This window comes from Panthera tigris, chromosome A1 (assembly GCF_018350195.1).
Source record: "Panthera tigris isolate Pti1 chromosome A1, P.tigris_Pti1_mat1.1, whole genome shotgun sequence".
NCBI classification, from domain to species: Eukaryota; Metazoa; Chordata; class Mammalia; order Carnivora; family Felidae; genus Panthera; species Panthera tigris.
The window spans coordinates 194,244,696-194,258,373 of record NC_056660.1 but is presented as its reverse complement, the minus strand read 5'-3'; the positions used below and the strand labels follow the sequence as shown (position 1 = coordinate 194,258,373).

The 13,678-nt window shown below is 48.2% G+C and overlaps 1 protein-coding gene across 2 annotated transcripts; it reads right to left on the bottom strand.

The window, feature by feature from the left end:
- Nucleotides 1–669: 669 nt before the first annotated feature.
- On the bottom strand, nucleotides 670–13,629 carry ATOX1 (antioxidant 1 copper chaperone). 2 transcript variants are annotated; one of them, XM_007093423.3, is made up of 4 exons: nucleotides 13,521–13,629; nucleotides 6,969–7,044; nucleotides 3,138–3,306; nucleotides 670–808 (listed from the first exon to the last, which is right to left on the bottom strand). In XM_007093423.3, the coding sequence occupies exons 1-3, from the start codon at nucleotides 13,524–13,526 to the stop codon at nucleotides 3,182–3,184; spliced, it is 207 nt and encodes a 68-aa protein (XP_007093485.1). In that variant the 5' UTR covers nucleotides 13,527–13,629; the 3' UTR covers nucleotides 670–808; nucleotides 3,138–3,181. The 2 variants fall into 2 exon arrangements, with proteins under 2 accessions (XP_007093485.1, XP_042849833.1); XM_042993899.1 differs by lacking the exon at nucleotides 13,521–13,629 and adding an exon at nucleotides 7,348–7,604.
- Nucleotides 13,630–13,678: the final 49 nt, after the last annotated feature.

Below are 13,678 nucleotides of genomic sequence, written 5' to 3'. Positions count from 1 at the left end.
TTCCAGGAGATGCCTTTTTCTCTTTCACTTACAATCATATGGTGAAATTTTCCAGAACCTGAACGACATACAGTGGCTTCATCTAGTCCCGAAGGCTAATTAATGGGAGGTGTGCTTGTGTATTCTTGCGTGTCACAAATTTGTTTTCATTTCTAATATGGCACAACGTATAGAGCCAAAAGCTCTCTGAGGAACTCAATAATTTTTAAGAGTCTGAGACGTGTACAGAAATGTATTTTTCTTTTAATAAAATAAAGCTACACACACTAAAACATTCCCTTTGTTTTGACATAATGGCCCAGCTGGGAGGTACCGGAGCTTGGACTCTATCCCAGGCAGTCTGTCTTTAAGCCTCTAGCCACTATTCTAACTGTTTAAGATTTAACATCCTTGAAATGCAATGCACTTAAGGATGGACAGAAGTCTTTCAAAATATTGAAAACAAAGGGGATCGCCAATCTGGCCCAACATCTTCACCTTACAGATGAGGAAAAGTGAAGCCCGGAGAGGGGAAGTGACTTGCCAAAGGTCACAGAGCAAAGAATCAGAATCTGCCAGGCCTCTTGCTCCCGGTTGGGAGCTCTTAGAACTCCAACCCAAGAAAGCATTGTAATTACCTTTTCCACAGCATGTGAACGAGTAACATGCAGACATTGCAAGAGACAACACTTCCAACCAAAGTGGCTCGATTTTATTGCAGGGAAGGTAGGGAGGAGCAGAGCAAGTGAGGGTCTCTGTGGGAACCCCCATTGCCGAGTAGGACTGCCAGGCCCCAGGTCTGTCTGGAAGGCAGGAGAGGATCAGCGACCTGGAAGAGAGGAGAAATTAGGTGGGGCAAGAGTGCCATCTGCTGTGCACATGGAGGCATTGCAAAGCAGTAGAGGTTCACTAAGAGGCAGCTGTGGGGGTGCACACCACGCCAGCTAAGCCTGTTATTCTGGGTTGGCTGGAACCCATTAATCTAGCTCAGCCAATCACCACCGAGGCCTTTCTGGGAAACTTCCAGGGCTGCTGGGATGGAACTCCCTGTCCTGTTTTAATTCACGTTGGGAAGGCAGTGAACAAAATCACAAGCAAACAAATCTGCCAAGGTGACTTCGTAACCAAGAAATGCTGGGGCGCCTGGGTGGCTCAGTTGGTTGAGCCTCCAACTTCAGCTCAGGTCATGATCTCACAGTTTGTGGGTTCAAGCCCCACGTCGGGCTCTGTGCTGACAGCTCGGAGCCTGGAGCCTGCTTCGGATTCGGTGTCTCCCTCTCTCTCTGCCCCCACCCGGCTCACACTCTCTCTCTCTCTTTCTCAAAAATAAATAAACATAAAAAATTGTTTAAGAAATGCTCTCCCTGATTCCCAAACCTGGCTTCAAATCCATCACTGGAGAACCTCTTAAAACAGACTGAGGCAGATGCTGCAGGGATGTGTGGGGTAAAGTTCACCTGACAGGTGATTCTCACCGAGAATCTGTGCATCTGAGTCTTTCCACACTACGCGTGTTTGCTCACACACGCCCAGATAAAATTAGCTGCTATCCAGAATTTGCTTCAAAATGGCGGGGGGGGGGGAGGGGGGGGGTACAGTTGGTGGAGCATAGCTGAGACAACGATGGCAAGGACTTATAATTGGATCTGGGTGAGGGCAGATAGGGATTCATTTTCCTACTCGTACATTTAAAATTTGCATAATAAAAAAGCAAAGATAAATAAGTTAATTAAAAACTATGAGAATTATTCAGCCACAGAAAGGAATAAAGTACTGATACATGCTAGGGCTCGGATGAATACTGAAAATATTACACTAATGGAAATCGTATGGTTCCCCCCCCTTTATTTATTTATTTATTTATTTTGAGAGAGAGCACACACAGGAAGGGCAGAGAAAGAAGAGAGAGAGAATCCCAAGTAGGCTCTGCACTGTCAGCACAGAGCCTGATGCTGGGCTCCAACTCTCGAACCGTGAGATCATGACCTGGGGCCGAAACCAAGAGTCAAACACCCAACTGACTGAGCCACCCAGAAACCACCCTTCGTATGGTTTCTCTTAAATGATACATCCAGGATAGGCAAATTCACAGAGGCAGAAGGCCGATTAGTGGTTCCCACGGGCTGGGAGAGGGGGCCGTGTAGAGTGACTACTTAATGGGTTTGGGGCGTTTTCCTGGGGTGATAAAGCTTTGAAACCAGAGAGTTGCACAACATCCTGAACACAGTGGATGCCACTAAGTGGTACACTTCAGCAGTGCCCGGGTGGCTCAGGCCCATTGAGCATCTGACTCTTGGTTTCAGCTCAGGTCATGATCTCACAGTCCGTGAATTCGAGCCCCGCATCACTGGGCTCTGTGCTGAAAGGTGGAACCTGCTTAAGATTCTCAACCTCTCTCTGCCCCCAGCCCTGTGTGCGCACACGCGCTCTCTCTCCCTCAAATAAAAAATAACTTCTTTTCTGATTTGGGATGCCTTTCATCCTGCCTCTGCCGCTCGCCTGTGCGTGGCTGGGATCACGTCACTTTCCCTCTCCAGCCTTGTGTTTCTCAACGGCACTGAGAGCACTGATCCACATCAGGGACGTGGCAATCACTGGAACTGAAACACCAAAGGCACTACCTGGGCAGTGACAGCTAGGGAGGGCTGTGCTGTGGAGGATTCTGAAGCTGTGGCTGGGCACAGAGGGAAGGAGTGTTGGCTCCATAAATCACGTCTATCCTGGTTCCACGGTGAATGGTTCTGGCACAGGGCACGTTACGTGCCTCTCTGCATTGTGTGAAATTAAAGGGGGCATCCAGCTTGGACACGAGGATTGTTTTTGTACTCATCTGGGAAGAGGGCACGGTCAGGAAGCTGACAGCCGTTCCGAGTGGGAAGAGAGACCAAGTTGAATTAACTTACCTGGTCAGTGCACAGGAGCATGAGACCCGGGGCACAGGCGTCCTCTCAGATGGGACAGTTTATCAAACCATTGCTCAGAGTCATACACTCTATACTTAAACCCCGCTGATCATGAGATGCACTCCCCAAGTCATAAAAGGGAACCTGGGAGACATCTAACACAGTGCTCTGTGTGCTGTAGGAAGGCTGTGAGGATTCCTGAACTTAGGATTTGCATTAGATAATGAAATATTTTGTACAAGGGGCCTCACCCACCTGCCCCCGTTGGTCCATCTTGGGCCCAGAGGTCCAGGCCCTCATTACTTGGGGCCGAGGTAGGAAACAGCTTTTCCTGTTTTTCCCAGCGTCTCCAGCAGAAGGTCCACGCTGTGCTCAGAGTTGATGCAAACCTTCTTGTTGGGTAGGTCAATGTCAAACTCAACTCCTGCAGGAAGAGGAAGTCGGGGGGTGTGGGGAGGAAGCAGAGATCATCCCAGTCAGAGCAAGAAAGAGTCCAGGCTACAAAATTCTTATTCACAACCGCCTTCCCCTTTCCTCCACACCAGGTGCCAGCAAAATCTTAGGGCCAGAGGACATGTGTTACGCATTTTGGGCCACATGGACTCAGCTGCATATTCTTCTCTGTGTGTATCGCTTTTACAGTCCTTTAAAAATGTAAAAACCAGGGCACTCGGGTGGCTCAGTCGGTTAAGCATCTAACTCTAGGTTTCAGCTCAGGTCATGTTTTCACAGTTCGTGAGGTCAAGCTCTGCGTCAGGCTCTGCGCTGACAGCACAGAGCCTACCTGGGATTCTCTCTCTCAGAAAAAAAAAATAAACTTTAAAAAAATGCAAAAACCATTCAGCTGTACAAAAACAGACTGTTGGCCAGATTTGGCCCATGGGCTATAGTTTGCCAATCCCTACTCTAGATTGGGCTTCTTTCAAGTTTTTTTTCTTCTTTTTAATTTCAAAAGTAAAATACAGGTATGCCTGGGTGGCTCAGTCGGTTAAGTGTCCAACTCTTTTTTTTTCTTTTTTTGTTTTTTTTCTTTTTAATGTTTTTTTAATTTATTTTTGAAGGAGAGAGAGAGAGAGAGACAGACAGAGCATGAGCGAGGGAGGAGCAGAGAGAGAGGGAAACACAGAATTCGAAGCCGGCTCCAGGCTCTATGCTGTCAGCACAGAGCCCGATGCGAGGCTGAAACTCACGAAACGCGAGATCATGACCTGAGCCAAAGTCGGACACTCAACCGACTGAGCCACCCAGGCGCCCCTAAGTGTCCAACTCTTGATGTCAGCTCAAGTCATAATCTCACAGTTTGTGAGATCAAGCCTCATTTTGGGCTCTGCACTCGCAGGGTGGAGCCTGCTTGGGATTTTCTCTCACCCTCTCTCTCTGCCCCTCCTCACCCTCTCAAATAAATAAACTAAAAAAAAAAAAAAAATAATAATAATACAGATACACCATTAAAAAAAGGCAAACGTGTCTGAATAAAACTAGAGCGTTAAGGCTCCCTACTATCTCCTACCTCCAGAAGTCACTACAAACAGCACGGCATCTACCCAGTCTTTTTTGCAGACAGACAAATGAAAAATAATTCCCCCAAAGGGCATCATACTGTATACACAGGTCTTGCTATATTTCACTTTCCGATGTCTGGGATACCTTGCCCATCTTAGTATACACAGGCTTACATAATTTTTTAGCAGCTACGCTGCATTCCCTAGTGTGGATGTACCATACACCCACTCGGTCCCCTGCTGAGGGACACTGACATTGCTGCCTCCAATTTTGCACTATTATCACACAATGGCTGCAGTAAGCACACTTGAGCATAGCTTATAAAACTTGTCCAACTATTTCTATGCCATGAATTTACAGGATGGAAACTGTGGGGCAACAGACTGGCACGTGTTAAATGTTGATATTGTAAAACCACCCTTCAGAAGGACGGTGCCAATGTCAAGCCACCCACCTCGCCCCCAGAGCAGTACATGGGAGTACCTATAATGTGTTTTGTTGAGAAGACAGAATGCAGAGAGAAAGCCCCTGATAGGTTCTAGGCCTGGCTTCATTATTGACTTGTTGGATGGCCACAGGCGGGTCCTGCCCATTAGAGGCCTCAGTCTCCCCATCTGTACATGAAGGAATTGGGGGTGGCCAGCCACTATGGTCTCTCCGGTTCACATATGCCATTAGTTTGTGAATCCTCAGGCCCAGAACTGTTCATCTAAGACCCCAACTCAGAAAACCCTCTACCTCACCTCAAGAGGCCACCCAGGAGGGGACAGTAGTGAAAGACAGGGAAAAACCTGTCCCAGTTCAAAGGGAGATCCCCAAATGCTTGAAGAGCCTTAAAAAGCCCATGACACAGGATTTTTTTATTTTTATGTTTATTTATTTTTGAGAGAAAGAGAGATAGAGCATGAATGGGGGAGGGGCAGGCAGGGAGGGAGACACAGAATCTGAAGCAGGCTCCAGGCTCTGAGCTGTCAGCACAGAGCCTAACACGGGGCTTGAACTCACAAACCGTGAGATCATGACCTGAGCTGAAGTCAGACGCTTAACCGACTGAGCCACCCAGGCACAGGATTTTATCGTAATGTCTGAATTTGTACCTAATGGATACCAAGGGAGGGAAAAAAAAAATGCAGTGTGTCCTAGCTACACACTGGATTTTTGTCTTTCCTTTCAGAAGTGTCTCCCTCCTCTTTGGAATAAATATTTTCGTGGCATCGTAGAGCTGGAGGAAACTCTGGGATCATCTAATCCAGTGGGTTTCAAACTGTTTTCCCTGCAGCCCAGATTCCAGGTCGGGTGTCAAGAGTGACATAGACGCACCCTCCCTTCATCCGGAGCGTGCCTCTTGGTATCCGAGGGGCTTCTGAGCAGTTTCATTCTTAAAATATCCACGGTGAAAGCTGACACAGGCTGACAGGCCCATACCACAGCTGGGGAAACTCAGGCCCCCGGGAGAAGAGGCCACAGTCACACAAGAAAAGTCAGCAGTCACGTTTTCCCCACTGCCTCAGATGCTTTCAAGCTAAGATTCCAGTTTAGGGGACTCAAAACCAGCCATTGACTCACTTCAGGCAAGTCACTTCCCCTCTTGGGCACTGGTGTCAACATCCCCATTCCACAGATGGAAAGGACAGCTCAGAGGAAATGTTCCAAGTGCTAGTGAGAGCACATCCATGTGGAAGCCCTCTGAAAACCGGGTATTATCTAGGGTCATAAAAATGAAAATCTTATCAAGAAATAAAATAAAACTAATTACCTCATGGAGCCCCAGGGCCAGATCCCAGCCCTCTCTGGGCTTCAGTTTCCCCAGCTGAGAACTGAGGAGGCTGGATGAGAATAATCATTTTCTTTTTTATTTATTTTTTAACGTTTGTTTATTTTGAGACAGAGATAGAACGTGAGCTGGGGAGGGGCAGAGAGCGAGGCAGACACAGAATCCAAAGCAGGCCCCAGGCTCTGAGCTGTCAGCGCTGAGCCCGACACGGGGCTCGAACTCAAGGACTGCGAGATCATGGCCTGAGCCAAAGTCGGACGCTTGACTGACTGTGCCACCCAGGCGCCGCGAGAGTAATCACTTTCTAAATATGTCCAAAAGGGGTGTGTTAGGAGTTCTGCACATGACTTGAGCCAAAGTTTATTTTTTTTTAATATTACAATTTTAAAAACATTAATAGAAAATGACACTCAAATGTATCTTATCAAAAGTTACCACACTGAAGATCACCAACATATTAACTAGTTCTGCCAGGACTCTGAGCTAGATTGTGGGGCCGAATCCCAGCTCTGCCACTTACTGTGTGATCTCAGCCACATTGATTAACCTCTCTGAACTTCAGTTCCTCCTGCTTATAATGGAGATAGTCCAAGAAGCTACCGAAATGGTTGTGGTGACAGGTAGATGACTTGATCCTCAGAAGCCACTAAGCAGAGTATTTGACACATGCTAAGTACTCACTACATCGTAGTTTTACTGTTGCTATCAGCTTCAACTCAAGCTTCTGCCCCACCTCTGCATGCACTTGAGCATGACAGAAGTGCCTCGGTCTCCCCCACCTCGCTCCTAACCCTGGGCCGCTCACTCACCTCCCAGCTTGTTGAGCACCCGACTGACCGCATTGGAGCAGCCTTCACAGGTCATGTCCACAGAGAACTCGTGTTTCTAAAACAGACAAAGGGGACCATGAGCTACGTCGTGCAGAGCGACCCAGATACCCCAGCAGTGCACAGGTCCACCCAGAGACCAAGACAAAGGGCAGAGAGGGCAAGATCTGTCATCAGACTCACCAGTGGCCTGATTCTGAGCCCTTCTAGTAAACTGTAAAGTGGAGGAAGGAAGGGTTTCTCCATCTTACAGGTTGTTGTATTAAATGAGGTAATCCATATAAATCCGTTAGGAGTGTCTAGCACACAATGAGTAGAACCACGTGAGAAGCTAGTTTCAAATGCTGGTTTCTAGTCTTACCTTCAAAATCTTGATTCTTGAGTTATGGGGTTGTCTCAAGACATTGATAACTCTGATATGGGGTGGGCCCATGCACTCTGAGCAATGCTGATCTGGTGGTCTTATCTACGCATCGGAAGATCACCTTCTGCATTAGAATCCCTTGAGAACTTCCAAAAACCACCAGTTCTGATCAACAAGTCTGGGCTGGGGCGTCTGTTATGGCTAATAAGCTTCACTGGTGTTCGGATACACAGAGATCACTGTTGTCATCCACATGCCTCACTGCCAGAGGCAGCCCCTGAGTCCTGGGAAGGGAAGGGAAGGGAAGGGATTTGCCTGGGCTCCCAGTGAGTTGGAGGCCGGGCCAGTAAGGGGACTCAGACTCCTGGACTCTTCATACAGGCTCAACATCCTATAGTCTCCAGGGTATCTGACAAACCAAGTGCATGAAGGCAAGCTTTGTTCAGTTCATTGCCGCAATCCAATACTTGAACAGTGAGTGCCTGGCACAGAGTAGGTGCTTGAGTTGGGTGAATGGATGATTGACACGGCTGGTTGAGGGTCTCTGGTTCCTTCCTTTGCTTTCAGACAAGGATTACTTATACCAATACATCCTTTATTTTAAAATCTCTGGAAATAAGATGAGCTTCAGTTCCCAGGTCTAGCACTTACAAGCTGTATGATTAAGTTACTGAACTCCTCTTGCCTTGGTTTCTACATCTGCAAAATGGGGATGAGAGTCCCTCTCCAGGTTAGTGAATGGGACAAACATTTTAAGTGTGCTGGCCAGCATCCAAGATGGCTCCAGTGATCTCCAAGTCCTGAGTATTTATGCCCTTGAGAAGTCCCATTCCACTATGTCTCAGGGCTGGGTGTCCAGTAGAATAGGGTTGAAGTGATGTTATGTGACTTCTGAGACTAGGTCATAAAAGACATTGTGGCTACTTCCTTGCTCTCTCTCTGGGATCATTCACTCTGGAGGAAGCTGGCTGCGACTTTTTTTTTTTTTTTTTTTTTTTAATTTTGGGTGTGGGGAGGGGAAGAGAGACAGAAAGTAGGAGAGAATCCTAAGCAGGCTACACACACAGTGCGGAGCCCGACACGGGGTTCGATCTCACTACGGTGAGACCATGACCTGAGCCGAAATCAAGAGTCGGATGCTTAACCCAGGTGCCTCTGGCTGCAAAATCTTAAAGACCCTCAAGTGACCCTATAGAGAGGTGCTCATGTTGAGGAACTAAGTCTCCAGCCAAAAGCGAGGTGAGGGAGCCATCGTGGAAGCAGATGCTCCTTAAGATGAGTACAGTCTGGGCCAACATCTTCATTACAGCTTCACCAGAGATCCTGAGCCAGGAACACCCCACTGAGCTGCTCCCAGATTCCTGACTCTCAGAAACTATGAATTAATGAACGTTTATTGTTTTAAACTACCAAGGTTTGAGATAATTACTCAGGAGCAACATATAACTAAAACGTGACGTAAAGAGGTTGGAGCCTACCAGTAGTTTCCACGGGGTGAAAAATTAGTTGTTGGATTATTATTTTTAGTTTGTTCCAATCTTTTTTTTTTAACTTCAAAAAAAAAAAAGGCTACATTTTTCATAGAGCACTTCAAAATATTTCAAATTTGTTATCTCAGTTGGAATTCTGGACATAGCAATGTTTCTTGCTGGGAGACCCCAGGCAAAAATCCCTGTGCCTTACTGGCCCCAGTCAGGGGTATATAATACCTTATCCATACCAAAAAGGTATTAGCCAACTCAAGTTTTCTCAACCTCCGTGCACACAGGAATCACCTGGGGGCTTGAGGACATGGGACTCTGCAGGTGGCTGCCTCAATCAGCATTGAGGCTCTGGGGTGGGCCCTGGGCCCCTCCATTTTTAACTCACTGGGGGGATACCAGGAGGCAAGACCATACCCCTGCAAAAAATTAGACTAATGGCGGTGCCTAGATGGCTCAGTCTGTTGAGTCTCTGACTTCAGTTCAGGTCATGATGTCATGGTTTGTGGGTTTGAGCCCTGCATTGGGCTCTGTGCTGACAGCTCAGAGCCTGGAGCCTGCTTCAGATTCTGTGTGTCTCTCTCTCTGCCCCTCCTCTGCTTGTGCCTTCTCTCGATCAAAAATAAATAAATTTAAAAAAATTGGATGGGGCGCCTGGGTGACTCACTTGGTTAAGCGTCCGACATCGGCTCAGGTCATGATCTCGCGGTCCGTGAGTTCGAGCCCCGCGTCGGGCCCTGTGCTGACAGCTCAGAGCCTGGAGCCTGTTTCAGATTCTGTGTCTCCCTCTCTCTGACCCTCCCCCATTCATGCTCTGTCTCTCTCTGTCTCAAAAATCAATAAACGTTAAAAAAAAATTAAAAAAAAAATTGGACTAATGGCTTCTCAAGCTCTTTCCAAGTCTCAGAACATCTTTGGGTCTGGCTTATCATCATGGGGTCCATGGGAAACTAAGACCAAGAGTTAGGAGTTTGGTTTTCAACTATTTTATTGAGGCCAGATCTGCAAAAACTGCCTTAAAGAAAATGGTCAGTTTTTCTTTTCTTCTAGTTAAACCCCACTCATTCCTTCAGCTTGTTGGAGGACACTATCAGCATGACCTGGGAGCTTGCAAAAACGCAAAATCTTAGGTCCCACCGCAGGCCTCCTGAATCAGAATCTTCATTTTAACAAGACATCCAGGGGGCACCTGGCTGGCTCAGTCGGTGGAATATGCGACTCTTGATCCCGGGGCGGTGAGTTTTGAGCCCCATGTAGGGTTTTACTTTAAAAATAAAAATAAATAAAAATTAAAAAGACACCCAGTTTATTTCTACCCACATTACAGTTTGAGATGCTGTTCTAGAAGATGAATTGGCAAACTACACCCTGCCTGTGACCTGGTCTTATGAGGTTTTACTGAAACACAGCTAAGCTCGTTGGTGCACTTTCACATTGGAATGGCAGAGCTGAGTAGCTGTAATGGACCACGTGGTTCATGAAGCCTAAGGCATTTTTTTTTTTTATTTAAAAAAATTTGTTTTAACATTTATTTATTTTTTAGAGACAGAGAGAGGCAGAACATGAGCAGGGGAGGGGGAAAGAGAGAGAGAGATACAGAATCTGAAGGAAGCTCCAGGCTCTGAGCTGTTAGCACAGAGCCCAACGCGGGGCCCAAACTCACGAACTGCAAGACCATGACCTGAGCCGAAGTCAGATGCTCAACCAACTGAGCCACCCAGGTGCCCCAAGCCTAAAGCATTTTTAAGTATTTACCTGGCCCTTTAAGAAAAAGTGCGCTGACCCCTGCTCTAGAATAACCATCAGACAATCGATTTATCGATTGGGTATTTATCAATACCCAATCAAAGCTTTAAAGGGTTCACAAGACCAAGATAATACCTAAATCTATTTATTGAGTGCCCATATGTGCCAAATGCTCTTTGTACGGTATCTTGAGTTAGTCCTCGCTCAGCTTGGAAAAGGAGCTAGTCACCCTGTTTTTCTCCTGAAGTTCCCAGGGGTTCACTGAGCTGCCCATGGTCACATGGTAAGTCTGTGCTGAGGCGTGGGATGTGAACCCAGGCTCTCCTGGCTCCAAGGCCATTTTAGCTGTGGAGCAGCCAACACACTGCCAGCTGCCACTCCATGACGGTGACTCTCAGCAGGAGCTCTGGGAGTGGGACACCTTGCGAAAAAGCACAAGTTTATGCTGCCCAAGAACCTAAAGGCAACAAACACGGGCAGCTTTCTGCTGCTGACTACAGAGAGCAGGCCCCCTTTCAGCCTCCACAGTACAGAGGTCAGAAGCCAGAAGGCGGCTTCTGGGTGGCAAATGTTACAATTCAGTGCTCTTCTCCTCTAGTTGGAGTTGCAAAAGTCGATTTGGGGGTGGGAGAAAAATCTACTTAATGGGCAGAATAATCTATTCTTTACAGAGAAGCCCAAGGCCGGCCGGCCCCCTGTTGCCTCAGTCCCTCAGAGCCTCCCCCCATCACCTCTAAGACGGGTCCTTGAAAGCAATGAAAAAAAGTCTAGTAAACTGTACGACTCCTTAATTGAATCTCAGAACTGGAAGGGCAGGAACGCAGTGGGGTCACATTGTCCAGCCCCTTCCCAGGGAAGAAATTCTTTCTCGAAAATCCAGGCTATTCAGTCTTTGAGCACAATGTTGATAAGCAGTTTACTAACGCTAATATTTGAGTGCAAACTACATGTCGGGCATTGCTCGAAACCCTCTGTGTGTATTACTGTGTTTAATCACCACAATGTTCCCAGGAGATGGCCTCTTTATCCCTTCTTGACAGAAGAGGGAGCTTAAGTTCAGACGTTAGGTCACTCACTCAGGATGACACAGCTAGTGAGTAGCAGGGCCTAGGCCTTGTCTCTTCCAAGCCTAACCTCTCAACCACTGTGGTCCTTGTTAAAGTGGGGTTAACACTTGCCCGCCTATAGGTCCTACCCTATTTGTCCGATGTCTACACAAGAGCTACCATTTCTTGGGGACTAGCTATGTCAGTGGCTATGCTACATATTTTATATTTTACCTGGCATTTTTCCAGGTAATACTAACAATAGTCCTCTGAGATCACGGTTTTTATTCCCATTTTACAGATGAGGAAATCAAGGCACAGAGAGGCAAAGCAACTTGCCTGAGGTCACCCAGTTGACAGGCGAGGGCACAGATTTTTCAGAGGCTTCTGAGATTCCAAGTTTTTGTTGGAGAATCCTCTCGTGTGACATGCTCTTCCCCTCTCAGTTTTGACCACGGGTCCCTGAACTAATACCGCCTTCCTTCAGCTGCTCATCTTGTGATATGGTGCCTTCATTCTGATCATCCGCTCTGGAGGGTCTTTCGCTTGTCAAAATCCCCAGAAGCGAACCCAGAATAGAGTGATTCTCAAGCTGGCCTTTCCTTCACTGCCACCCCCTACAAAAACCATCACTATCCCAGTCCCAGGGGGATTAATGCTGTCCTCTTAACATTGCTAAAGGCAGATCTGCTCAAGTAGGAGGGCTGATTCTGTCGGGTTCTTTGTCCATACTTTGTGTTGTCTGAGGATTTGTCTCAAGGCACTTGGCAAAACCCTAGGGAAATGACACCTGAGATGTTTGTGGCTTGGCCCAGGGAACTTCTTGCTTACCTGTCAGCTCCCCAAAGCTAGGCTGCTAAGACACAGGGTATCTGTGGGACACATCTGTGTATAAGCTTGAAGCAGAGCCATTAACTAGGCACCCTGGAGGAAATTGGTAAACACCACATGACCCCAACCAGGATCTACAGGATGTAACTGACATCACAGTTTATTCCCAAGCCGGTGTGACCACTTTTGTCTGGCACTTCCCAAGTGATCAGGCCAGGAGAGACTGGGAGACTAAAGATAAGGGGCTTAATCCTGGCTCCACCCAACGCCTGCGAGACCTCCCTCCAGTAAGTCACTGGGCTTTTTCTTTTTTTTTTTATCTGTGAAAGTCCTTAATTCCTTATCTACAAAATGAGGCCTTGAGCAACCACGTAAGTGCTTTAAGACTGAGTGAACTTCAAAGGCTAAGACCGGCTCATTCCTCCCCAAACTCGGTCATTGAGCAACTGGCAACTTTGAGCAGGTCCCTTAACCTCTCTAGGGCTTAGGGGTTCAGGTTCAGAAAGTGATCCGTAGGAAAGGTTAAAAGCACGGTCTCCATTCAGCGCTGAACTGAAAATCGGCCAGAGTGGGCAGGGGAAGGGAAGGAAACCACGGACCTCTGAAAACCTGCCGCGTCCCGGAGGCCACAGCCACGCTCCCCCTCCCCCCACCATCTTCCCCCCTCCCCCATTCCCCCTTTCAGGCCAGGTCCGGGGACCGGCACAAGCAGGGCGAAGGCGCAGGGACTAGACGTCCCAGTTCCAGCTCGCCACCCGCTCGGCGACTGTGCCCTTCCCTGGGTCTCAGTTTCCCCATCTATGCAAGCAAGGGCTGGGCTTGTAACCACTGGAGGCCCTGCAGCTCCGATGTCCTGAAGCCTGACTCCTACATAAAACCCCTTTCGGATCGGATTTTCTGGAAGGTCGCAGAAGCTGGGAGTAGATGGGAAGAGAGTGAGAAGAGAGACAATAACTCCGGCTGCGGCCTGAGCCCTTGAAGAGCGACGTGTGGCCGATCGGCGGTGCAGCGGAGGCGCAAGCCGGGGGCCCGGGTCTGCGCGGGGCGGGAGCTAGCAGGAACTTACCGGCATGACTGTGGATGTGGTGGTAGCGACGCCTGGGCTGGCTCTGAGCTCTAGAGCCGCTGTGCTTCCGGGGCTGGGTGCCGAGAAGCACCGCCCCTCACGCGAAACCCCGCCCCCTTCTCCGCGGCCGGCCGTTAGGCCCCGCCTCCCTGGCCGCG

What these genes read in the sequence shown, in the direction of transcription:
- ATOX1 (XM_042993899.1), bottom strand. Translation starts at nt 7,419, where the DNA reads ATGGGCCCACCCCATATCAGAGTTATCAATGTCTTGAGACAACCCCAT. An exon ending in CAAGAATCAAGATTTTGAAG is followed by an intron (nt 7,045 to 7,347) that starts GTAAGACTAGAA and finishes TGTCTGTTTTAG; the next exon opens with AAACACGAGTTCTCTGTGGA. An exon ending in GGTGCTCAACAAGCTGGGAG is followed by an intron (nt 3,307 to 6,968) that starts GTGAGTGAGCGG and finishes CTCTTCCTGCAG; the next exon opens with GAGTTGAGTTTGACATTGAC.